This window comes from Acipenser ruthenus, chromosome 36 (assembly GCF_902713425.1).
Source record: "Acipenser ruthenus chromosome 36, fAciRut3.2 maternal haplotype, whole genome shotgun sequence".
In the NCBI taxonomy this organism is placed as follows: Eukaryota; Metazoa; Chordata; class Actinopteri; order Acipenseriformes; family Acipenseridae; genus Acipenser; species Acipenser ruthenus.
The window spans coordinates 1,198,788-1,224,475 of NC_081224.1; the positions used below are offsets into that span (position 1 = coordinate 1,198,788).

Consider the following 25,688-nt stretch of genomic DNA (forward strand, 5'->3'; position numbering starts at 1 on the left):
AATTTTTGTGCAAGATATAAACCTAATCCTAACCCTAACCCTAACCTAACTCCCCTAACGCTAACACTAAATCTAACCCTTTTCTGATACAATTGTGTACTTACATATATCGTTCAAAAAGATACACGCTAAGTTCATTGTAACTATGCATAATAACATTGTAATGGTGTGTAAGTACACATGTATTTAGTAAGTAACTACTATGTAAATACACAGTCATTACAGACACTTAATGTTTTTTATCCATGAGCTGTTCAGCATCATACATATTATAGCCAAAACTACTGCTGGGGATTATAATAAACCAGCGGTTCTCAAACTTCACAATCCAGTGGGGGGTAAAGTAATCACAGATTACAGATTCTGTTTGGTCTGCTTTAAACTTTTTCATTAACGTAAGAAACAATTAGTCTCTCTCACACACTTCCGTTGCTGAAGTGATGCAGGTGGGCTGTACATCTACAGAGCTGCAATCACAAATTATTATTATCCATCCCCAGGCATGTTTTGAGAACGGCTCAGCGAGAACTCCCTGGCGTGCATTAATGTTGCTGAATCACTGGCACGACGAACTTGCTTTTTACAGAAGAACATGTGAGGAATCACAATAGTTTCATCCTTTTTTTTTTTAAACAAATCGCAGATGCAAGTTTTTGGAAGCAGTTTTCACACCGTTCTGAAGAGATCTTGCATGCCCTTCAAATGCATGCCATGCAGCAAGCTTACAGGACAGTAGTTTAAACTGTCCAAGAACTTAGCACACAGCTGATTGGTAGGATATGCCAGTAATAGAAGATCATACATTAACGACATGTGTTAACCCTTTGTGGTTGTGAAATACAGACACCGAACTGATGAGCCAGTGTTTATATCCATTTAAAGCTCAGACATTAACCCTGGAAATGTTACCTGTCATGCACTTCCATTCGTCTCCAATGTGAAGTTTTGAAAGAAACACATTTTACAGTAAATACTTTTTGTTTAAGATGATAGGTACTACACTTGGTTAAAGAAATCTCTGTTTGCAATCTATGCCTTCAGTTAATGTTACACTTGCTTGATCATTGCACCTGTCCCTTATAGACTGATCACCCAGTCTGGTGACCCCTTACTAGAGATCACTCTCACAGTGTTTTGGGGACAGACTAGATCCTAACACTGCTAGGGTGGGTACGTCACTGGCAATGTGATAAAATAAAATTAAAATACAGTCCGATTTCCTCTTTTACACCCAGGAACTAGAGAGCGGATGTCAGTGTGCTAGCGCCCTCTGGAGGACAAGCCCTGCAGGTGTCCGCTCTGAGCTCTGTCCAGCAGGGTGCGCTGTAGCACGACGAGGAGAAAAAAGGAGGAGCTCCAGAGCCAATGCAATGCTCTCTCCTGAATCCCCAGCAAAGACCAGCAACTTCACACAGCCAGGTCGTGAACCTGCGCTCCCCTGACTGTGTGTCTCACCCTGCATGCCGTGCAGCCGTGCCTTTACCAGAAGAGCCCTCTGAATCTCTCCTTAATAATTTGCTACAGATTTACACATCCTGCAGGAATCAGAGGTGGATCACAATGGCTTGGGAATGGTAACATATTCCTCCAGAACTTGAAACACTTTGCATGTCATGAAGTCTGGTTTTGTGTACAGGTGCCATGGTGGCCCTGCTACACCTGACTGACCGTGTTATGGATGCGGCTTGTATTTCCAGTGTTAAATCAGCATCTTCCTATAAACCCTCTCAAGTGGAACTGGGAGATCCATGTTGATGCAATGCTTTCCTGAATTAAAAATAATTGAAAGCACTTGAACGGCAATTCCTTCCAGCAAGAGCAGAATAAAGGGAGTGCATTAGTAAACTTAAAAGGCGTAGCGCAGGCCACACCGGTTCAATACATGCATTCCTTTAAATTAGGAAACATGCTTTGTTGGCGGTCCAGTTTGTTTACACTAAAGCTTCCATTCTCCTGAAGCTTGCATTATTCCTCTGCAAACCCAAAAGTCACCTGTACCCTGCTGTTTCACTATATATATATATATATATATTATTATTATTTATTTCTTAGCAGACGCCCTTATCCAGGGCGACTTACAATTGTTACAAGATATCACATTATACATTATTTCACATTATACAGATATCACATTATTTTTACATACAATTACCCATTTATACAGTTGGGTTTTTACTGGAGCAATCTAGGTAAAGTACCTTGCTCAAGGGTACAACAGCAGTGTCCCTCACTGGGGATTGAACCCACGACCCTCTGGTTAGGAGTCCAGAGCCCTAACCACTACTCCACACTGCTGGTGCGAGTTCGGTTACGTCAGAAAGCGTCATTAAAATTAAAAAGGTGAGGCGCAATTTGGTTCTCTATCCCGTTGGTCCTCTTGCTCAGTGGTCGATGCACAGTAAACCAACAACAGACTTAACCTTAAAATTGCAGGTTAAGGTGAGACAATTCCGTAAAGCATTACTGATACAGATTTGCAGTAAAAACATTGGTCAGATATTTTTCTTGAGCTAAAACCAGACATGAGCGGGAGTACGACAAATGCTTAGTTTGATATATGGCTACAATCAACAGACACATTCATGAATTAATTAATAACTCGGGTGTGTTTTAAAAAGAGAAAATCGGTTTAATACAAGTTTATACATGCACGAAAGGGCTGCCACACTTAGCAGGAACAGCACACCACAGCATTATCACACTCACATAAGGAAACGGTATATTTGCATTGGCATGCGACTTTTGTATTCTGTTGCTATTGTCACACTGACTGCACTCCGTGCACTGGTTTAAACGTGACAAACAGCCTCCAAAAACCATGCAAATAATAATAATAATAATAATAATAATATGTCATGCTCGGTTGACCGGAAGAAAAAAATAAATTGGTTCATTTATCAATATAAAAAGTACCCCAGTTAAGTCTATCAAGCTGCGGTACTTACCCCTCAATTTAAATACCTCCACACATGCCGCTGCAGCTAAGCGCTGTCAATATCCAAGTGTTTGTTTGACATTATTCGTTTTTTTTTTTATATATAAAACAGAATTACAGCAAAAGAATATACCGCGCGAGCTGCATTCATCGTTGCACGAGAAAGGTGGAAAGAATTTGTATGCAGTCCGACGAGATGTTGCTAAGCAACCCGTCCGACCAAAAAAAAAAAAAAAAAAAAAAATTGGTGATAAGCAAAAAAAAAGAAAAAAGTACAACACCGTGCAGCCACCGCTGAACAAAATAACTCCATTCATCTCATGTTTGAATTGTACTGTTATGCTATATTTCAAACATTTTGCGTCACCCTATGAAATTAACAAATGTTGCTTCGTGAAGTCGAATAAAATCTGCTGGAAAATGTGACGTTAACATATTGAATTACACACCGCTTTGTAGTTTTCCCATCCACTTCACGAAAAACTGATCTGCATTTAAAAACGTGACATTTCGAAATCTAACAATGCTTTACTATTCTGGATTCCGGTGGACTTTTTTTTTTTTGAATATCATTTTGTCGTTTCTTTGATTACATGATGTTAAATAAAAAATTGTTTTCATACGGTTTAAATTATGTCTCAGTCCTAAAATTCGTGGGGATTCAAAACGTGGTTACTGAGGACAATTGGACTGATGTCACTCTCGTTTTAAATACAAAAGCACTTACCTCTAGCGTTGCTACAGCTGCCCCAAGCAGAACAAACACTGTAATCAAGTTTTTAGTATTGAAATTTTTTTTTATAGCTTCAGTGAGGTCTTTTGCAAATGCAAATGTAATTGTGTTAGCAGTTGTTTTTTTCCAAGGCATGCAATGATATATTGCATTCTATTCTGCCTTGACACACACTAAGGAAAGCATTTTTGCCTTGGAGTAAAAAGTAACCAAAAAAATAGCCTAATTTACATAGTCTTATCCCCCACCAGCAACATCATAATAGCGAATGCTTGTAAATAATTGATGCCTGTTTTATACAGTCTCAATAGTTAAGCCAATATTGTTAATAGAAGGTTTTTGTCTTGAATCTATTTTTAAATTTATGCTGATGCAGGCTTTTCATCAGTTACCAGCTTTCAAAACTTTGCAATGGGAATTTGAATAAATGCACTCGCTTTCATAATTTTCAAAAGTATTAATCTCTTTTCCTTTGGGATTGCAGCCTAACAAAATGCTGTGCTTTGCCTTGGTTAACTTATGTTGCTTAATGGTAAATATGCTTCAAAAAACAACATAAATGTGCCTGTTTAGTTCCTTATAGTATTTAATTACCAGAGATTTTTCTCAACATAAATTGCTGAGCTTGGAAAATGCAACAAACGCATGCACACATACATATTAAATATGTCAAGATCCTCAGATCTTTTATTTCGTGATCTCAGCAGAACGGTTTGAAATGTCAAGATTTTAAGACCATTTATATTGTGATCTTCACCCAGTCCTTTAAGTGTCATCGTAGTGTACACTTTAGCATTTTTTGAATTTACAAACGCTGCTTTCCTTTCCAGCATTTCAAGCCATGAAGTCACTCTGAGGGCAAACTGAAGACAGATAAGTGGAGCACAGTTTGCCTCCTGTAGATCTGTAGCTGTGCTTTTAGCACTGTGGCACGCTGTTGTGAACCTCAGTCCTGACAGTCATTTCCCTGCTGTATAGTTCTGCAGCCTGACACTGATTAATGCAGAGAGCCCTTCAGAGAGGTGAGCAGAGGGGAAGCACTCTCTGTTTACTGGAAAAAACCCTTCTTCTTACTAATCCTTTCCATTCCAGGGCCAACACAACATCAGGGCCGTGCGAAGGGGGGGCTCCAATGGTTCCAGTGGGGCCTGTCAGGGGCCCGTAAAAAAAAAAAAAAATATTAATAATTTATTTTTTACTTTCGCATTTTTATTTTTTGTCGTGGGGCCCTCGACTCCTGCTAGTTTTTTATCTGACCAACGAATACGGGCAGATAATTTTGTAGCTGTATGTGTAGGCCTACTGCCTGACTCTACAGAGAATTGGGTAGAGAGAATGACTGAGGTCTTTAAGTGTGACAGGGCTGTTGCTGGGCGCGAACCAGCAACCGGCACACCGCAAGAGCGTGCCTTAACCAGTCAGCCGGGCTCGTGTGCATTCGTGGTCACAGAGCTTTTAACGTCCTCTCGTATCACTGACAGGGGGACAGAATCCGCAGCACACAGCACTGCCCATTGCACTATTCCCCCCTTTTAACCCTGGCTGCTTACAAAAGCGTTTCATTTAAATACAGTATTACAAATGACAGCCCACTGAATGCCTTCTAGAATAAGGTGACCATATTTTGACCAAATCCGGGGACACACATAAAAAAATTGTACTGGCCACAGTATGACGCTGGCAGCACTGGAGAAGCTTGCTGGATTAGCTATGGCAGCTGCAATAGTGCTGTACCATCTAGATCAGGGGTCTCCAGCCCTGGTCCTGGAGAGCTACATCTTCTGGTGCTGTAACACCTAGGAAACCTGCAGGATCTCTGCAGTGTTAGCAGCAGCGGTGTGGAGTAGGGGTTAGGGCTCTGGACTCTTGACCGGAGGGTCGTGGGTTCAATCCCAGGTGGGGGACACTGCTGCTGTATCCTTGAGCAAGGTACTTTACCTAGATTGCTCCAGTAAAAACCCAACTGTATAAATGGGTAATTGTATGTAAAAAAATTTGATATCTGTATAATATGATATCTTGTAACAATTGTTAGTCACCCTGGATAAGGGCGTCTGCTAAGAAATAAATAATAATAATACAGCTAATAATTACAACAATAATAGAAACAGTCTGGATATTTCTCTCCAGCACATTTATGCATGCGACATATTAAACAACACGAGAAATAAATTCAGGGATGAGTTTTGTGAATCGAGGACTCTTTCAGGGACACAGTACCTCATCTGCGGAAATCGGGGACGTATGGTCACTCTATTCTAGAGATGCTGGGTGAGAGCGCACCATCAACGTGGGAATCAAGTTAATTTGTAACATCACTGTAAAGTTAAAAGTAGTGTTTGCTAAGCACCCCTGTAGATATTTTAGAAGCATAACATTTTTTAAATGCACTGCTTTTTAGGTCGATAAAATGATATCAGAGTGTCTGAGACCGTAGTGAAATAATCTCATTTCGCAGTCGCTGGCTCCAAATGACCTCCGAGTCGCGCCGGCGTTTGTTCGAATAGAGAGTTGAGAGTTTGCATTCTGCTAGGTTTTTTTTTTCCATGCATACGTCTCTCTTTAAAACCAGGCAGGCAGCAATCAGTGTACTCGTTATCTTTACAAGAAGGACGTGGTGTAGTTCCATCACCACCACTGACCCCCATAATGAAGAATCCCTGCGTGCTGCTGCTACTATCTCTGCATTCCATGCTGGCTCAATGCCTCTGTGATTGAGGTGAATGGATTGCTTTTACACTTCAGCTGCCTGATTGAAGCTTCTTCGGGTTTTGACGGTGGATGCATCTATTTGAATGGCCCGGCAGTTGTCATAGCAGGCTCTTATCAGTGGATCCTAATTGTTTAGATATTTGAGTTCTTCAGCATATTGTCTGAACATCACATTGTAACCAGATCCTGCTCCTGCAACAATGATGGTGAAATGAAATTAAATGCATTGTAGCAGGAGGGAGTGGGATCTGGATGCACGCTACGATGCTGTCAAGGGAAATTCTTGTTCCCCAGGTGAACGCTCCTGAGAAAAAGTTGAGAAAGGTTTGTCAGGCTAATTTGTGAGTGATGCCTGAAACAGATTGTCAACGCAAATCACTGCAAGGCCTCCTAGAGCCATTTACATATATATTGGCTCATTGGGCTCTGTATTGAAAGGGCTTTTTAACAGATCTGTAATGTAGTTGCTGTTCTTTAACATACTAAGCACGAGAGGCGTAGATAAAGCGATTTGTCCCTGGCAATTAGACCAACACGTAGCTCTGAAAAGATTTCAATGGAAGCGTGAAATGACCACGCATTCTAATCGTGGTTTTTTTTTTTTCCCGATCTCAATTAATGTTTAATTGAAAATCTCTCACCCTACCAAATGCTGTCAGAGAGAGGAGGGGCTAGAGGTTCTTATGTGTCTGAGGATGCCTTGGCTCGGAGTGAGAATGCAAACCTGCGTGTGACGTTTTGAGACTGCTGCAGGACTGCTTGCGTTCTCTGCTTGAAATAAGAAAGGTAGGCAAGATGCCATCACACTGAATTGACAGCAGTTGGAGATCAGTCCCATCGGTTTCCCTCAGCTGCAGGTCGGGAGTCAGCTAGGGTTGCAGAACTCCGAATCCAAACTCACACCACTGATCCGAGTCCAGTACCAAGGATGAGAGAGGCGGGGTTTGAAAGACTGTTTCCGTGGTGCAGATTGAAATAACGTTCTGGTTATTCAAGTCCGGATCATTCAGAACTTGATGAAAGCCTGGTTGCCACAGTGTGTGTATGCTGATGATAAAGTATACTGCTCTGTGCTTTCCTCCAAGACTTCACCATGGTGAATATGCATGGTCATTTTGCAGTTTTCAATGCATTTTCGCATGCTTGTACTGTGCTTTTAGCATGGTTCAGCACACTTTACCACACTGGCCTGTATTGTACTTCAAGGTAAAACATATAAATCAAGCAATGCCGTTTGATTTTAGTCCTGATTGAGTGTTTTTGAAGACTTTTCCTATCAAATGCCTTACTAAGCTTCTCTTTTTCAGTGTATACAGCAGTAAACAGTTGCAAGGGCTTTCACACAAGATGAATGTACAGCTCTGGCCACAGGTTTGCATCACCCTGTAGAATAAACTAATTCTGCTTCATAAAGTCCAATGAAACCCGCTGAATAATGCAACGTTAACATATTGAATTACACACCACCGCTTTGTAGTTTTCCATATACTTCAACAAAAATTGAAGAAATGTGCGATTTCGAAATGCAACATGAAATACTACTGTACTACAATTATGGCTTCCGGTAGACTTTTCTGTGCTCTCATTTTATACTTTCTTTGATTACATGATGTTGAATAGAAGATCTAAAATCATGTTTATATTGTGCAATTTTTTTAAATCATGTCTCAATCCTAAAATTATAGGTGATGCAAAACCTTTGGTCAGAGCTGTATGCACGGGCTTATGAATGCATAGCTGCTTGCATGCAAAGGAGTGCCTGCAGACACAGTGTGTAACGACTGGAAGCCTCCCAGCCTGGTGATGATGTCATAATCAAAAAAACACCATACAGAACACAGAGGCGATCAGTGGAACAATTTGAGGCTGCCTGACCTCCCAGGCTTGGTGCGAAACAGCTGTTGCACAACCAAGATGCCAGGAATCTCAAAAAAAAAAGAACAATGAGATGAAAGAAGAATTATTTCTTCAGTCAGGAATCTCATGCAATAGATTATTTATTAAAAGTTTAGACTAGACAACACAACTACATTATACATATTTTACTCTACAGGTCTGGCCAAAAGTTTTACATCATCTAGAAATTTTAGGATTGAGAAAAAAAAAAAAGATAAATGAACATAACTTAGATCTTTTATTTGTCGTCATGTAATCAAAGAAACTACAAAATAGTATTGCAAAAGTCTACCGGAAGCCGTAATAGTAGTACAGTATTTCATGTTAGATCATTCTATAGGGTGATGCAAAACTTTTGGCCATAGCTGTACATTCTTTGGCCTTTGGCCTCACCTTTCGAGGTACCCCTGTCCATAAATTAGCTTGCAGATAAGTGGAGAGGCTGATCATAGGGAGTCATGAGCAGGGGGGCAGGATAGCTGCCCTCGCCAGTTAGATGAAGCCAAAAAGCAGGTAGAGGCTGGGGAGGTGGTGGCGAACGCAATGGATTGAGACACACATGCCATATCTCTATTGGCAAATAACAGCACCATCACTAATTACTTACAATACAAGGTTCGCAATCTCAGGTAATTTCTCAGCGTCCCTTGATTATTTCGAGAAACAAGATGATTAAGGCTATGCTGAATAACAAAGCCACCTTTTTGGGGTTTCTCTGGCACCCGCAGTATTTAATTAATGAAGCTCATTATAAATAGATTTGAGACTGAATGGGAGAACGCTGTGCCCTGAATTGTAATCACACTGGTGTCCACTATTTCTGTGCACAAGCAGGTGGTGTGTGTGTGTTCTTTATTAAGCTAAGAACTGAAGAAAACCGTTTCTCCAAAAAATGATGCAGTGACCACTGATCAATCCAGTTTCTAGTGCAAATGGCTTGAGGTTGGCCGAGTGGTAAAAGATGAACAGGTTATTTGCATAGTCAGTGTAAACCTCACGCTCTAGTCTTTGATTACTCTGTTGTTCAGGGTAATGTAGGAATATTAATCCAAATCCGCAGGAACGTCTGCACGGTAATGTCCCACTTTGTCATGCTTTTCTTGTGGAACTATGAGTGCATACTTCCCTTAGTGCCCCATTACACTCCTTAGCTATTGCAAACATATTGAAATAGTTGATGACCTTTCAAAAGAAATGAATAAAATGGATATCCTGCTATTGTAGTGACAATTAAAGTGCAACCCTTTCCTTATTAAAGTTCCCCCACAATAAAAGCCTAGCAAAGTGTAATAAAGCACACAGAAAGCATGGTAAACTATGCATGGGGATAACAAAGGGAAAAAATGACAATGTCAAAATAATAATTGTGGACCTGCTGGATAGATAACTCACTTGGATGAGCAGCTGATTACTCAAACCACACTTTTCACAGCTAGCAAGCACCCGGGAGGACACAGTGCTACCCATCTTTCAGCAGGCTGTGTGGTCCAGTGGTTAAAGAAAAGGGATTGTAACCAGGAGGTCCCTGGTTCAAATCCCACCTCAGCCACTGACTCATTGTGTGACCCTGAGCAAGTCACTTCACCTCCTTGTGCTCCATCTTTCGGGCAAGACCTAATTCTAAGTGTGTCTGATGCAGCGTTCACACACCCTAGTCTCTGTAAGTCGCCCTGGATAAAGGCATCTGCTAAATAAACAAATAATAATAACAAACCTGCACCTTTCTATACAAGAACTGCAGTGCAGCCAGACTGCTTCATTGCCACTCAAGCAATGCATCTGCAAGCCAATAAACATGACAACTTCCCTGTGCAAAGAAAAAACACCACTGCCTGCAAACATCCATGCTTCACCTCTCACACACCTTCCTTTGACACACAGGCTAGACATTGACCAGCTTATAATTATTTTCACCCTCCATAAAAAAAAAAAAAAAACATTCGTACCCAGCAAAACCATGAACCACACAGAAATAAATACACATTGAATTATAGCCGATCCCCTATGGGAGACTAGCATGGAATCAGTTTGCAATGCATTTGTAAGCTTGGGCAGTAAATCATGCAGCCATAGAAAGATCCTTTGTAACGCAAAGCAGCACCAGAAAAAATTGGAGATGCCTATTTGTTTTGTTCAATGCATACAGTAAGTAGAGTAGTGTGGAGTAGCGTAGGGTTGGTACGGTATGTCGGACACACTGCCAAAACCAAAAAAAAAACCAAACACAAAGAAATACCACACTGCCTTTACAACGCTAGGATTTCTTGGTTATAATTTGTGAATGACAGCATGTAAAATGTCCACGCCACTGAAGAGAAAAGAAAAAAAGCCATGGAATTGAAATTACTCACCTTCACACTGCAGGCGACATCCCTCAGTCTGGTGCAAGTCAGATTACATTATGGTTAATACAGCTGCTCAAAATCCCTCAAAGTACAGTGCCCTGTACAGAGGAGGGCGTGCGAATAATCTCTTTCCTCCCAGTCTTCTGTGCTGAGCAGCTTTCATTGATAGAGCCAGCCTTTGTTTACTCGCGCACACACACACACACGGATCCTGCTTTCCCTTGCATGTGCCAAGCAGTTAATCAAGGGCTGCTGAGGGACAGTCAGGAATGGTGGAGAGCAGAGATGAGAGGCTGGATGAGAGGGAAGCTCTGCAGGGAGATGGAGTTGGGATCGGAGAGGGTTGGCAGCAGAGCAGTGCAGGAATATATAAATAAATCCTAATACATGACTCGTGCTGCTGAGTGGGTGGTGTTAAGGGAGTTAGCACAGGGAGATGCATCTTCCACAGGACTGAATATGACTTGATGCATGTCGTGTGAAACGACAGAGGCAGGCAGGCAGGCAGGCAGGGAGGCAGGCAGGCAGGGAGGCAGGCAGGCAGGGAGGGAGGCAGCTGTGGCCAAAATTTTGAAACATCATTTTATAGAAAAAACTATATGCATATAATTTAGATATTTTATTTAACATTATGTAATCAAAAAAGAAACTACAAAATATTGCAAAAGTCTACCGGAAGCCATAATAGTGGTACAGTATTTCATGTTAGATTTTGAAATGTCACGTTTTTCAATTTTTCATTAAGAATATGGAAAACTACAAAGCGGTGGTGTGTAATTCAACATGTTAACGTAACATTATTCAGCAGGTTTAATTTGACTTTATGAAGCAGAATTGGTTAATTCTATAGGAGGATGCTAAATTTTTAGCCATATGCAACTTCACCATGATACTAACACCTTGTTTGCTTATCGAATGACATCTAAGTCTTAAATACCACTTCCCCAGTTTGTCACACGGATTTTGATTGGACGTAAGTGTTCTGGTTCCGTCCTCATGATTTGTAGACAATTCATTCTGGGTTTTCAAACCTCATCGGAATCAAGTATGGAATCTTGATGAGCAAAATCAAGCATGCCATTTCAAAATGTGTTCTTTTTTTCTGAGAAATGCAATTAAAAACCTGTTTAGGTCTCCAAAGACTGCATTTGAATTTACACAGCATTGGATTGGAACATGAGAGTCAGCTTAACATAATTGAAGCTCTGCACCGTCGCACATTTTAATGTGATTTAATATCATTTCCCTGACAAATCAGAACTGCTTTCCAGACACCTAAATTGATCTAATTATCAGAGGCTCAAAAACACTAATCCTTAGCATGTTTTTATCATCAGTTTTATCATGTTTAAGCATGATTGTCCTGCACCATAAGCCGAGGGAACACAGAGCCACTTTGTGGTTTGGAGCTTGGTTTCAGGAGACCAGGTTTCAGTGCCACTGCGCGGCACACCAGGGAGACTTGGGCTTTGATACATTAACCTCAAACTAGGTCTCCCGGTTTCCTATTTTAACCAGGTTTCAATCCGCTGTTCCTGAGAAAGTGGCTCTGTGTTTCACTCGGCTTTAATTACCAAATGCTTGTACCATAATTCTCCGCAGCATGCTTCCATATTCTTTGAGCAAAAGGGCTACAATTCTCCCATATTGGCCGAGAATGCAAAACAGCATTGCATTACCGTGTCTTGGTGCTAATGTCTGAGAGGGGCTTGCTGTCCTTGCTTCTCTCCCTGTATCCGACCCTGCCTGCCTGCCTGCCTGCCTCTGTCTTCACAGCGGTTCAGAGCTGACTGTACGCGAGTTTCAGCCTGGATCCTTCTGCCAGCGTCCCAGCCGCAAGGTATTCCCTTGATAGCTGCTGTTTGTTGTGTCAGCCTGTTTCAGGCAGCAGTCATCAGCAGGCAACAGCGCATTGTTAGACTGCTTGAATCAGAGCAGCTTAACTTTGAGGCAATCATTTGGATTTGTGTGCGTCAGCGTGCGTGCGTGCGTGCGTGCGTGCGTGGTCATTGTGCTTGTTGGGTCAAAAAAAGTCCCCACCAGGAAGGAAAAAAAACCTACTTTATGAGGACACAGGCAAAGTCCCTGTAATAGGACAGCAGTGTGGAGTAGTGGTTAGGGCTCTGGACTGGGTAATTGTATGTAAAAAATAATGTGATATCTTGTAACAATTGTAAGTCGCCCTGGATAAGGGCGTCTGCTAATAAATAAATAATAATAATAATGTTTAACCTGATATTTCAAATATAAAAATGCAGACGTATTTTCTTTAGCCCCTGTAACTTTCATTATTGTGAGTAAATAGCTTTGAGAAAGGAGCCCTTAATGATCCAAGCAGAAACGACAATAGCGAAACAAAATTCAGATGGCTTCAGCTGTTATTTTTTAATCCCTTTTTTCCCCCACACCTGTTTAGCATGCCTGCCTGTGCTTCTCCACTGCTTTCACTGCACTTCTTTCATACAAGAGAAGCAGACTGCAGCCGTGCGTTCCCGTGAGAGAGATATCCCCCTGCGTTGACGCCACAAGCGCGTCATGCCATTGAGATGGTGTATCATCGATCATGCAGGGCAGCATGAGTCATGCAGTCAATGCAGTATGACTTGGCACCCTCTGTCCAGAGGGCCTGCTTTCAGAAACACTCTGCAATAGGACACGGCATTTCCAATTCGAACACACATGGTGCGTTATGAAAGATGCATGCGTCTCAGAAAATAGCCAATTGTGGTAAAGCCTATTTAAATACAGCAATACATTCCCACATTCAATTTTGTTTTTTCCCCCCCATCATGCTTTTCCCGTGGTTGTACTACGCATTTATCATAGTTAAGCATGGTTTGTTAGGCTTTTTAATATGCTCCTCTCTGTGCTTTGCAATGCTCACCTGCGCTTAACCATGCTTTCACTGGGCTTGATTACTCTTTGCTATGCAGTGCTGTGTCCACAGTCGTCATAAAGCTGCAGTTTTTTCAATCCTCTGTCTGCGTCCTTTTTTAATCCGACAATTACTTCAGTGTTAATGATGGGAGTGATGAAGTGATGCATCACACTGTACACCCAGCGTGTATCGATTCAGTACAGGGCTACAGCTCAGAGCCGTAGCATAACTATTCAATCCGTTATGGAGATGAATTCCTTCAACACCTCATTGGAAAACGCGTCTGCCTGCCTGCTTGTCTCTGCCTGCCTTTCTATCTGTCTGCCTGATGTCTGTCTGTTAGACCTTATGTCTACCAGTCTGTCTGCCTGCCTGCGTGCCTTTCTGTCTGTCTGCCTGCCTGTCTGTGTGCCTGCACACCAAAAAAACCCCACCATACTGCACACTGAAACCTTATAAAAAAAAAAAAACTGCAGCTCATAGTCTGCTGTGTTTAGCCCTCAGGGCTGCAGTCTAGCTTCTCTCAGGACACACAATTAATGGATAAAGGAAGCAGCATCGACAGAGCGGAGCAGTTTTGGTAGAAATCCTCCGGACTGACACTGATTTATCCAGTTTGAGTTTGGGGGAAAACACGGTTTGCTCAATAGTAAAATCTATAGCGCAGATCGACTGGGCTGTTTGCAGAGATGATTATCTCAAACATTGTCAATTATCATCCACTGGGATATTCCTTGAACCCCCGAAGCTTTCTAAAATGTACTGGAAAAAGAGAACTGAGGTGGGGGGGGGTGGGGAGGGGGGGCTGATGTCATTAAACCCTGCTTAATAAATAATAAAGGATAACAGGGGAATTTTGCCTACAAAGTGACGGACACAAATGAAATATTTACTAGGGAGTTTTGTTTCACCTTGAATGAAGCTACCACAGGGAATACGTGTGGAAAACACTGACAATTCCAGTAAAAGGAAAACCACTTCCATATCCCCATGGGATACAGAATTCCCATCTTACAGACCATTTCCCTTCAGCCTGTAAAAGAGCAGCCCGGATTCCTTTAATCTATAACTCAATAAATAAAACACAGTTCCTTCTTAACAGACTACAAATAAGTATCACACACAATGTTAAGAAGGCATTGGAAACTGGAATCAAATACGTAATTATCAAAGCATACATATATACCCTCTTTCATCTACACACCTTATTTGTTTGTTTGTTTGACCCCCCCCCCGTCCTCCCCGCCTCCACCTTGCAGCTGCCTTGAACATAAGAAAGTTTACAAACGAGAGGAGGCCATTCAGCCCATCTTGCTCGTTTGGTTGTTAGTAGCTTATTGATCCCAGAATCTCATCAAGCAGCTTCTTGAAGGATCCCAGAGTGTCAGCTTCAACAACATTACTGGGGAGTTGGTTCCAGACCCTCACAATTCTCTGTGTAAAAACATGCCTCCTATTTTCTGTTCTGAATGCCCCTTTATCTAATCTCCATTTGTGACCCCTGGTCCTTGTTTCTTTTTTCAGGTCAAAAAAGTCCCCTGGGTTGACATTGTCTATACCGTTTAGGATTTTGAATGCTTGAATCAGATCACTGCATAGTCTTCTTTGTTCAAGACTGAATAGATTCAATTATTTTAGCCTGGAACACCTGTAAATCTTGACTAATTAAGCCAATAATTGGTTCAATTAAGCAACAGAGATTGGTTGAAACGAAAACTAGCAGGCCCAGTAGCTATCCAGGACCAGAGTTGGAGACTCCTGGTCTACAGCAATCACCTAATCGAGCTTTGCCTTTACCTGTCATATCTCCGGTGCACCTGGAACTCTGCACTGGAAGGCTCTCCCCCTAGTGGCTGTCCGGAGTACTGACCCGGCTTCCTGGCTCTCCTCTCGCTGGTCGCTGTCCAGGGTGCTGAACCCAATACGAAGCTCCGCTGCACTGACATGCTGTCGCGTTCACATTCTGGTAAAAGGTAGAGTTAGAGAAAATATTTGTTTATTTAACCAAGAGATTTACCCATTGAGACCGAGGCCTCGTTTACAGGGGTATCCTTAAAAAACAATGAAGATACAAATTGCAATTACAAACAACACAGTAAAAACACGTGTGTGGCTCAAACTTAATATCAGCAGCACGCAGACGTCAAAGAACAGAATAAACAAGACACGCATCTATTTTGTTTATTTAGCAGACGCCTTTATCCAAGGCGACTTACAGGGACTTATAGGGTGTGTGAGCTATGCATCAGCTGCAGAGTCACTTACAACTACGTCTCACCCGAAAGACGAGGCACAAGGAGGTTAAGTGACTTGCTCAGGGTCACACAATGAATCAGTGGCTGAGGTGGGATTTGAACCAGGGACCTACTGGTTACAAGCCCTCTTCTTTAACCACTGGACCATACAGCCTCCTTCTACCACACAGCCACACAGCCTCCATCTATAGTGCGGACTGAAGGAGACGCATTATGCAGAGACTGCTTACAAGCAAAACTGGTAAATATAACCGTCATAATCTAAAACAGGGAAAATATAACCGTGATGGAGAACCCACACCACTCAGAAGGATCGCCATCATTAGATGCTTTCACGTTTGAATCGGTTTAGTCTATATTTTTCCTGGTTCTTTGAATTGAATTCCTTATTATCACAGCAACATCAAGTCTACCTTAAGATGTGTTCGCGAGTCGTGCTTTGAAGCCCCATTCGCCACAATGAATAAACTAGCAATCGTTTGAACAGGTTCTTCAGAAAATGACATAGGAATCAATAAAATATTAAACGTCTGATTTTGCTGAATGTCTCTTTTTTACGTTTGTTCCTGAAAGCAAAAATAAATAAATAAGTGAAACCTTTGCAATATACTGTGCCCAGGGGAGCGCTGTAACCCAGCAAATCATAAAAGTCTTCATAAGAAAAATGACATTTGCTGTGTGCGTTGTTGATCTGTATGACCCTCCATTGAGGGGATAGTGAAGCCGGTTGTCTGTACGTTAGACTTCACGTTTTTTTCTGATGATCTCATTGTGGTGACGCTTGGTTTTTATTCACTTTAAAAAAAAAAAAAAAAAAAACACATTCACTTGTTATAAAGCTTTGTGAAAAGTATCCATCTTTTAATTATATCTTAGAACCACTTCGTCGCTTGTAACTTCTGGTGTCATCGAACCGCTACAGTGCTGTTCTGTGCTCAATCACGTAGCCAAAACACTCAGAGGTAAATTTAGAAACACTAATATACTTTTTTTTTCTTTTTGTCAAATGTTTGTTAGGATTTAAGTGCACGCACTGTAGACTTTTTTTTTCTTTGCGAAAAATGTTAGCAAGCTTGCTACTCAGCTAATGATCCCGAGACCGGCGCTTCCAGTCAGTGTCTTGTGTTTTATAATTCATAGAAGCTCGCGCACCCTCTGCATTCCCTTCCAAAGCCTCCATAAGACTGGAATGCAAGATCAAAGAGCGGGCTAATGACGTGGGAAGTTAATATGCAGGACGCAGCATACTTTCACACACCAAACTGCAATAGATTATAAATGAATCTACATAAATACATATTGTTACAATACGAAGTGTTGCTTCACATTTCCTGTGTTGCTACAGCAAGCTAGCATAGTTTGTATTTCCTTTAGAACAATGTAAAGGCATGACTGTGGAAAGTTACTGAGAAGGTAATACAGCTACGGCCAGTAGTTTTGCTAAAGCCATTAAAATAACTGTATATAATAACATAATAATAGTTTAAAAATTAAAACACCGGCTGAATTTATTGCAGATCATAACAACTCATTATTCTCTTTATATTGTCATCTAGTCAAAGCATGTTCAATTAAATGTACAAAAAAAGAAGCCAGATTTAAAAAATAGATCAGCTCTTACCATTTAAACATATGCACATAATCAGAATTAAATAAATAATCCATATGATTGCTTATTTTATTTCTGAACGGCGCTAACACAGCCTAATACATTGCTATTAACTTGTAGAGCACACGGATGCAGTTTTTAATTATATATATATATATATATATATATATATATATATATATACATATACATACATATACACACACACTTGTTTCCTCAGAATATGAACTAAACTACGCGCAAAATGTTGAATTCCGAGTCACGTTACCTTGTATAGTTCGTTTCCTATATGCAAAAGGACCGAGTCCAGCAGTTGTTCACAGTGACGTTGAGCAAGCGAACCAGACTCGTTTGCCAAACGGGCCGAGACCACTTCTTTAAGTGGGCGCAGTACAGTTAATTTCGCAATTGGACTTTGTTGTTGACACTTCACACCAAACCCTCTGGACCCAGTGTGAACACAGCCTTGGACACATCAAGTGGACTCAGTTTAGTACGATGAAATTGACCCTGCAAGTTCTACACTTTGACCACCCCACCCAGGTCTCTTCTCAGACCTTAGCCTTAGCACAGACAAACTAAAACATGTCAGACCTGGTTTATATTCCTGCCTGTCCAATTACCAGGCAGGTGACCCTCATTACATGAGTGTCAGGTGATTCTGATAAGACAACGGATCAATAAAACAATTCTAAACACGTGGTTATGTAAAAACAACCACAACACACCTTCTCCAGCGTGCAGGTCCTCTGCCCTGTCACAGTACATATGTGTTGCCTTTGTGCTTGAGATTCATAGGGATATTAGGAAGTTGTTTTCTCTTGGTGGAAGGTTCGCTGGGGTTAACAGGGATCAGCTTGAGTCTTGCATTTCCAATTATATATATAATAACCGATTGAAAAAAAAAACGAATGCAATCTGCTATTTCTTGTTTATGAAGGCGTGGGAGGACAGCATGTATTACAGCCGATAATCCCATGGTTCTGCATGCTGTGCACGGTCAGCTGTCTCCACCCGGACCCCGGTTTGAAAGAACTCTGGGTCTCTGAAGACGGGTCGTCACCTCAATAGCGCACCTCTGTTGGACCACTGGAGTTTTCAGTTAGTGCTGGCTGACAGGGATCCAGAACGTGTGTTCTGTTACAACGTGCTAGCAATACAGAGACGCAAGGATGAGGTTAACACCGCTCTCTGCTGGTAAAAAGGTGCTATTGTTGAGGATATTTTTTTTTCACCAAGACTTCCAGACTATCTAATTTTTTTTTTGTCTTTTTAATTAGTGCTAAATGGGATCCATGACACTAACAATAAGAATTATTATTATTATTATTATTATTATTATTATTATTATTATTATAGTAAAAAGGACATGGTAAAACTATAGAAGTTTACCTTGGTAATTTTGCAGTTTTCCGCTAGTTTGTCATGATTATCAATATCCTTTACCGTACCTATATTATTCTTTACCACGATTGTGCTTTTATTTCACTTTGCTATGCTTTTACTACAGGAAACTTTTTAAAGCATTGTGCAGCAAAATTATTTATTTATGTATTTGATTGCTAAAAAGAACAGTTTTCATATTAGTTATAAAGCACGAATAAGATACTGTCATAATAAAATAATTTAAACTAAATTTGTATTTAAACTATCGGCTGGTTTTACAGTAGACGATTAGCACTTTGACACCTTACCTAAAGTGAACATTATATTACAGGTAGTCAAATTATAAGGGTCAGTGAGAGACAAGCCGTATGAAAGAACAACAACACATTCGATTTTTTTAAAAAAATGTGTACATTTGATTTATTTTTGTACCAAAAGACAATACAAATGACCCAAAAAAAACAAAAAAAACAACACAGTGCGTGACAACAAACTGGCGTCTCCAGGGAATCGGTAACCGGGGAAGTGACGTACATGCTCTCGGCGGAAGGAAAGATATTTCCAGAAAGAATCTGCGCTGCAAGCCTGCGAAGGAAGTAGCAACAACCGAGGAGGTCGTGTTTAAAAAAAACCTAGAATAAACACTAAAAGCGGGTCTCTTTCTAGAACAGCAGTCCCCGATTTGTATCTGCAAATCGACAGTGTTACCCTTTCGCAAACTAAATACCTGCGTTTTTTTTAAGTGTGTGTGTGTTACAGTAAATAAGGATTGAAGATGGTGGATTATAGCGTGTGGGATCATATTGAGGTGTCCGACGATGAAGATGATACACACCCTAACATCGATACAGCCAGTCTGTTTCGATGGAGACACCAGGTAAGTTAATATTAACAACAGTACTTTGGTGTATTGGGTTTGAAGGAGGTGAAGTAATAATTTAAAAAACGTCAGAGAACTCCGTGCTACCCAGCCCAGACAGTACGAGAACTTTCAATAGAATCACACATCGCCATGCTAATATAGATCAGAGGAAAGTGTTTAATTGCAGCCCCAGTTAATCAGAAAGATATTTAAATATAGAAAACTGTTTTGTATCACTCACCGTGACCTGGGTGGAGTCTGTGCCATTGCAACGACACCCTGTCCCGCCCGCAGATTGCAGTGACGTTAATTTACTGCATGCTCGAAAATTATATGTTAAGAACGGAAACCCCCAATCCAATTAGCAAGCATAATCGCTAGTAAACCAGTGGTCTGCAGAGCTTCAGAAAAGGTGGCTGCAAATACTGTAGCAGGGATGGCAAGAAGACTCCTATTGCATAGCGGTTTCACCCATTCCAGGTTTTACTAGGAGCTTGATTAGTCACAGTGTGTAGATAACAAGCTCAGGTGTGACTTATTAAACTCCTAGTGAAACCAGGAATAGATCAAACAGCCATGCAGTGGGAGTCTAATTTACATGTGGTAGGACTTTGAATAAATACACTGTCAGGCATTTTCTTTATATCCAGGCGTGGGGTTTGTGGGGGAGACTGCAAATCCATCTTGTAGTCCTTGCAGCCGCCGAGCAAACACCACTCCTCGCTTCTTGACCCCACTCTTCTCTGATCCCGACTCGCAGGCGCGCATGGATCGGATGGAGCAGTTCCAGAAGGAGCGAGAGGACCTGGAGAAGGCTCAAGGGGAGTGCAAGCGCAAGCTCTCGGAGGTGCAGAGGAAGATCAAGGAGCTGGAGGTGTCGGGGACGGACGACGCCAAGAGCGAGCTCCAGAAACTGCAGCAGGAGCAGCAAGGGCTGAAGAAGGAGGAGAAGAGCTGCGACAAGAAGCTGGAGGAGCACCGCAAACAGGAGAAGAAGATGCCCTGGAACGTGGACACGCTGTCCAAGGAGGGCTTCAGCAAGGTGAGCCCCCCCATCCACCCCCCTCCTTCATCCTTTCTGGGGATACGTGTGCACCCAGAACACACTCACTACATGGATGGAAAGACTCCCGTTGCATTGCAGTTTGATCCGTTCCTGGTTTCACTAGGAGTTTTAAAATCGCACACCTGAGCTTGTTAACCATACAGATATGGCCTTTTGCATCTCCCTATAGAATTAACACATTTTGCATCTTAGTCGAAATTGGAAAATAAGACCTTTTGAAATGTAACTTAAATACTGTACTACTATTATGGCTTCCGGTAGATTTTTGCAATATCATTTTGTAGTTTTGTTGATTTACATGATAAAGTATCTAAATTATGTTCATTTTTTTATGTGGTCTAAATCCTAAAATTCTAGCTGATGCAAAACTTTTGGCCATAGCTGTATAGACACTGTGGCTAAGCAAGCTTGTATTTAAACCTGGAATGGATGAAACAGCTATGCAATAGGAGTCTTCTTTACATCTCTACACTATAAACCTTCAGTTGGTGTCTTTTAAAAGGTGCTTTCTTTACTTGATGTTTACTGGCTGTAAAATTAATTGTCCTACCTTTTAATTGGTTCATTTCTACTTCAGGATGGTGTGGATCTGCCTGGAAAAGCAATTGGAAAGGGAGGTTTGAACAGGTGCAGCCCAGCCTGTAGCTTTTTATAATACTCAGTGATTGTGTTCATCCACAGAGTGTCTTCAACGTGAAGCCAGAAGACAAAGAGGAAACGGAAGAGGAAAAAGAACAGAAGCATAAAACCTTCGTAGAGAAATACGAGAAGGCGATCAAACATTTCGGTAAGCAACTCCTTCTGCAAGCTGAGAATGTGTAAAGTTAGGCTGCAGAAGAGAGTCCTTTTTAAACTCTTGAGTGACGGTTAATTCGATTGCTTGTGTTCAGGTATGCTTCGCCGCTGGGACGACAGTCAGAAATATTTGTCAGATAATCCGCATCTTGTCTGTGAAGAAACCGCCAACTACCTTGTCATAATGTGCATCGACCTGGAAGTTGAGGAGGTATGTCTCCTGCTTGTTGACTATAGTTTTGGTAGATGGTTTTAATCTTGCCAGTGCATTGAGTTCTGGGGGTCTCGGTCTGGCTCAGAATGGACATATGCCAAACCCCGACATAAATGCTACTGGCACTGTTACAGGATAGCAAAAAATGTATTATTAGCTGTATGTAGGAGGCATTGCTATATTTAAAGAAAGGAACACTGTTTTTAAACTGCTGCTTCTAATTACAACTGTGTTTGATTTGTTCCTTGTTTTTATACAAGTTCAGTTGTATTAATAATCCTCTTGGAAAATTTGCTTTTTTTCACTTTTGGTGGGGAGGTGGGTTCTGATCTTTTTACTGAATTTAAACTTTTAAGCTACTTCGGTGCATGAAAAGTGCTATGATTAAAAATAAATCGTTACATTTCTGTTCTGGAAATCCATGCTGTTACTGATAAATGTCCGTCTTCCTGTGTCCTTAGAAGATTTGTTATATTTCTGGATTCTCGCCTGTGCACGAGTCTGAAAGGGTTTATATTGCACCACTATACTTTTTAGATTTGCAGATCAGAGAATTGCTTGGGAGGTGTCATTAGAACTTCGTTTGATTTGAATGTTTCTGTCTCGCTCTCGTTTTGTTCCCATTCAGAAACATGCCTTGATGGAGCAGGTTGCTCATCAGACAATAGTGATGCAGTTCATCCTGGAACTGGCCCGGAGCCTCAAAGTGGACCCTAGAGCTTGTTTTAGACAGTTCTTCACCAAGATCAAGGTAGGTGCCTGAATCACACAAGATTACATATAAACAAGCAGATCAGCAAAAGCTGAGGAAGTCACACGTGTCCCAGCCATAGAATCTAACAAGTAAACTATCTATTATTATTATTATTATTATTATTATTATTATTATTTATTTCTTAGCAGTCGCCCTTATCCAGGGCGACTTAGTCATAAACACAAATACATTTCAAGAATCACAGTACAAGTATTAATACAATTAAGAGCAAGATAAAATACAATGACTTCGGTTCTAGCAAGTACAAGTATGACAAAATACGATTCAATAACGGAGCATATAAGCGTCAGTGATAGTTAGGATATAATTAAATACAAAATACTACAGATTAAATAACACTTGTGACAGATTACAGTACTATAACAAAAGATGATTGAAATAAACTAGAAATATCAAAGTTTAATAATGAAGTAAATACATAAGATGGATAGATTGATAAGTGAATACATATATTCAAGTTGCAAGCCAGAGATGAAACAATGTTAGTGATGAGAATGCTATTCTGATTGGTTAAGGCATCAGTACACTCGCTAGCCTAGAAAGTTGAAAACGGGGATTCCAGACGATATCAAATTCTGTGGTTTTATCGTAAAGTCTTGCAGTGTTGTGTTATACATAAAGATTGACCAGGTGCCAGGAGTGACCCCAGGTAAATATAACCTGATTGCTCATCACAGCATCAATAAGCCAGCCTGTGAGTCTGCAGGTTTACTAATAGGAGGAGCTCATGCAGCTGTAAGGGAAGAACAGTTTTGTTGAACGTATAAATGACATGTAAATTAATGTATCCATATTTGGGGTAGCATTGAATAGTGACAGTTGACTAATCGCACGTCTTGAGATTTGTGAAGTAATGGAAGCGTGCGGTTTCAGATGGACGCAAATCCTGTTGGGGGTTGCAATCCTTTAGCATATAAGTGACCTATTACAGCATTTACAAAAATACAGGCGGTTTTAAAAAATGTGTGCGCCGACAGCAAAGCCTTACAGAACGTCGAACGACTGCAAAGCTGAGGCAGCCGTTGTTCTAACCCTAATCTTTTACCGACTGGCTTGCTTGTCCTGCTGCCATCTCGTCACACAGACAGCGGACCAGCAATACCAGGACGCCTTCAATGATGAGCTTGAAGCCTTTAAGGTGCGGGTCCGGGAGCGAGCCAAGGTGCGGATCGAGAAGGCGATGAAGGAGTACGAGGAAGAGGAGCGGCAGAAACGCCTTGGACCTGGTGGGCTGGACCCTGCCGATGTTTACGAGACCCTGCCTCTGGTAACTCCCAAACTAGGCTGGACCGTCCCCGATACTCGGAAGAAACCAGCCCCTGCAGTGGATTATCTGTCAACACTGCAGACCAGTAGACGTGCATGTCTGTAATACTGAGGTGCTCCCCTTGAGTAACGGTGCAGCGAGGAGCCACAGCTACAAGGCTCTTTGTGTTTAGATTAGAACAAGAGTGAAAGTGTTAAGGGAATAGTATTATGGGGCAAATGGGAGCCACAGTATAAAGGGGGGGGGGGGGGGGTATTCTTTCTGTGTAGTTACTTAGTGGAGAGTAAAGTTAAGAGTACTGTCCTGGGAGGTTGTGTAAATGGTGAATCTGATCCTTGTAGAGTGATTATTTACTCCACAGTAGATAGCAGGGGTTTCCTGGTAATGGGCTCTGTTGGGTGAAGGTTTTCTTCTTTAGATAGTGGGTTGGGATCCACTTTTCGTTTTAACTGCTCCGTGTCTGTTTTCCATTGCGCAGGAAATGCAGAAGTGTTTCGATGACAAAAACATTCAGCTGTTGCAAGATGTTATCAGTAAAATGGACCCTACGGTAAGACCTTTTTATTTATTTTGGTTTCCCCCTCCTGCATGCGAATTGGGTGAATCCATTTTTATTTATTTTTTTTGTAGTAAGGCAGTAGTTCTCATATTTTACCTTGGCTTACAATGAATGCTGTTCAGCGGTTAGAGGGTGGAAAAGGGGGTATGTGAAGAGGTCAGATTATAAAACATTTATAATCCTTCATGGGAAATTTTACTTTTGGTCAAGTTTCCAGACCAAAAGTATTCCACAAACTGCTTCAAACCTGAAATATTAGTCCCAGTGTATTAATAAAAAATATATAAATTATACCCCCATCGGGCACAAATTTAATGTATTTTTAGAAACAGTTTGAACTCCATGGAGTTTGAGAAGTTGCCCTGCCATAACTTTGGGGAAAAAAAAATAAAACATCTATGCATTATAAAATCGACACACAGATAGGAAACTTAACGTGGTACAATCGTGCAGACAGCGATTGAATTGGGATGTATTACAGTACCCTACATTTAGTTGGAGGGTGGTTCATTTGGATGCGAGACGTTATAAACGTGGCTGTCTACAAATGTCTTTTGAAACCGGTTTACCGCTTTCAATGACTTATTTATACAAGTGTTTTCCCTCTTCAAAACAGGAAGCCAAGTACCACATGCAGCGGTGCATCGACTCGGGACTGTGGGTCCCCAACTCCAGAACGGCAGAGGAAGAGGGCGATAAAGCAGAGGAGGGGGATCCAGTTTACGAGGAGCTGAAGAAGGAGACGGAGGAGGAGGAGAAGAAATAAAGAAATGACTAAATACAGACCTGTTGAATTGCACCAGTTTTCTGAAGATATAGATAGATAGATAGATAGGGTCCCTGTTTGGTCATGCACCGCACCCCCTCATCCCCTCCCTCTCCATGAGTAGCCTCATCACTATATTGGCATGTAGATGCAGCCCCATACCTATGAAACCATGATTGTCTATACTTTTGGTTCATTCGCAAACCCCTCAGTTTGCCAGAGGAAGAATTATGTGTTTAGACTGAAAGTAAAATATACAGTACTTTTTTTTTGATACAGTATTTCGACTTGTCTTTGTGTCTGTGTTGCATTGGAACAAACCAGGCGGCATTTATTTTCTTTTTTTTAAAGCACAAAGTTCATTTTTTTAATTCGTAGGCTGGTATATAGTATTTGCTGTATGTCTTGCATTAAGGCACTTACTGGCTCTAAATAATAAGTTGGAATCTGTTTATTTGTTCAAGTCCAAAACACAGTTCTAGCTTGATTTTAATAAAAAAAAATTTTAATGACTCCTAAGGACAGCGTTGCTAGTCTGTAGGAAGGATTATAGTGTGTGTCAGAGTCCTAGACTCATGATCCTCCACACATGATAAATGAAGCACATGATTTTCTGACACAGGTGATAGTCGTCT

The 25,688-nt window shown here is 41.2% G+C and overlaps 2 protein-coding genes across 3 annotated transcripts in view; one reads left to right on the forward strand and one right to left on the reverse strand.

The window, feature by feature from the left end:
- LOC117402053 (cAMP-specific 3',5'-cyclic phosphodiesterase 4B) overlaps nt 1-17,919 on the reverse strand; it is a 218,201-nt gene extending 200,282 nt beyond the window's left edge. Inside the window, exons 1-2 of one of the 2 annotated variants that reach the window (XM_059007870.1) lie at nt 17,632-17,919; nt 15,297-15,462 (exon numbers count right to left, since the gene is read on the reverse strand). The gene's annotated coding sequence lies outside the window, so the exon portion shown is untranslated. Of the gene's footprint in view, nt 1-10,627; nt 10,779-15,296; nt 15,463-17,631 lie in introns of those variants that run through there. The other variant, XM_059007871.1, reaches the window with a different exon arrangement.
- Nucleotides 17,920-19,269: 1,350 nt separating this feature from the next.
- On the forward strand, nt 19,270-25,572 carry LOC117965564 (hsp90 co-chaperone Cdc37-like). Its single transcript, XM_034910365.2, has 8 exons — nt 19,270-19,626; nt 20,372-20,653; nt 21,359-21,464; nt 21,568-21,683; nt 22,315-22,437; nt 23,546-23,728; nt 24,207-24,278; nt 24,904-25,572. The coding sequence occupies exons 1-8, from the start codon at nt 19,525-19,527 to the stop codon at nt 25,051-25,053; spliced, it is 1,134 nt and encodes a 377-aa protein (XP_034766256.2). The 5' UTR covers nt 19,270-19,524; the 3' UTR covers nt 25,054-25,572.
- The last annotated feature ends 116 nt before the right edge of the window (nt 25,573-25,688 follow it).

Bases quoted from the DNA above. Each gene is read 5' to 3' on its own strand.
- LOC117965564 (XM_034910365.2), top strand. From the start codon at position 19,525: ATGGTGGATTATAGCGTGTGGGATCATATTGAGGTGTCCGACGATGAA. The intron at 22,438-23,545 runs GTAGGTGCCTGA...CTCGTCACACAG, and splicing joins AGTTCTTCACCAAGATCAAG to ACAGCGGACCAGCAATACCA. The intron at 24,279-24,903 runs GTAAGACCTTTT...TCTTCAAAACAG, and splicing joins TCAGTAAAATGGACCCTACG to GAAGCCAAGTACCACATGCA.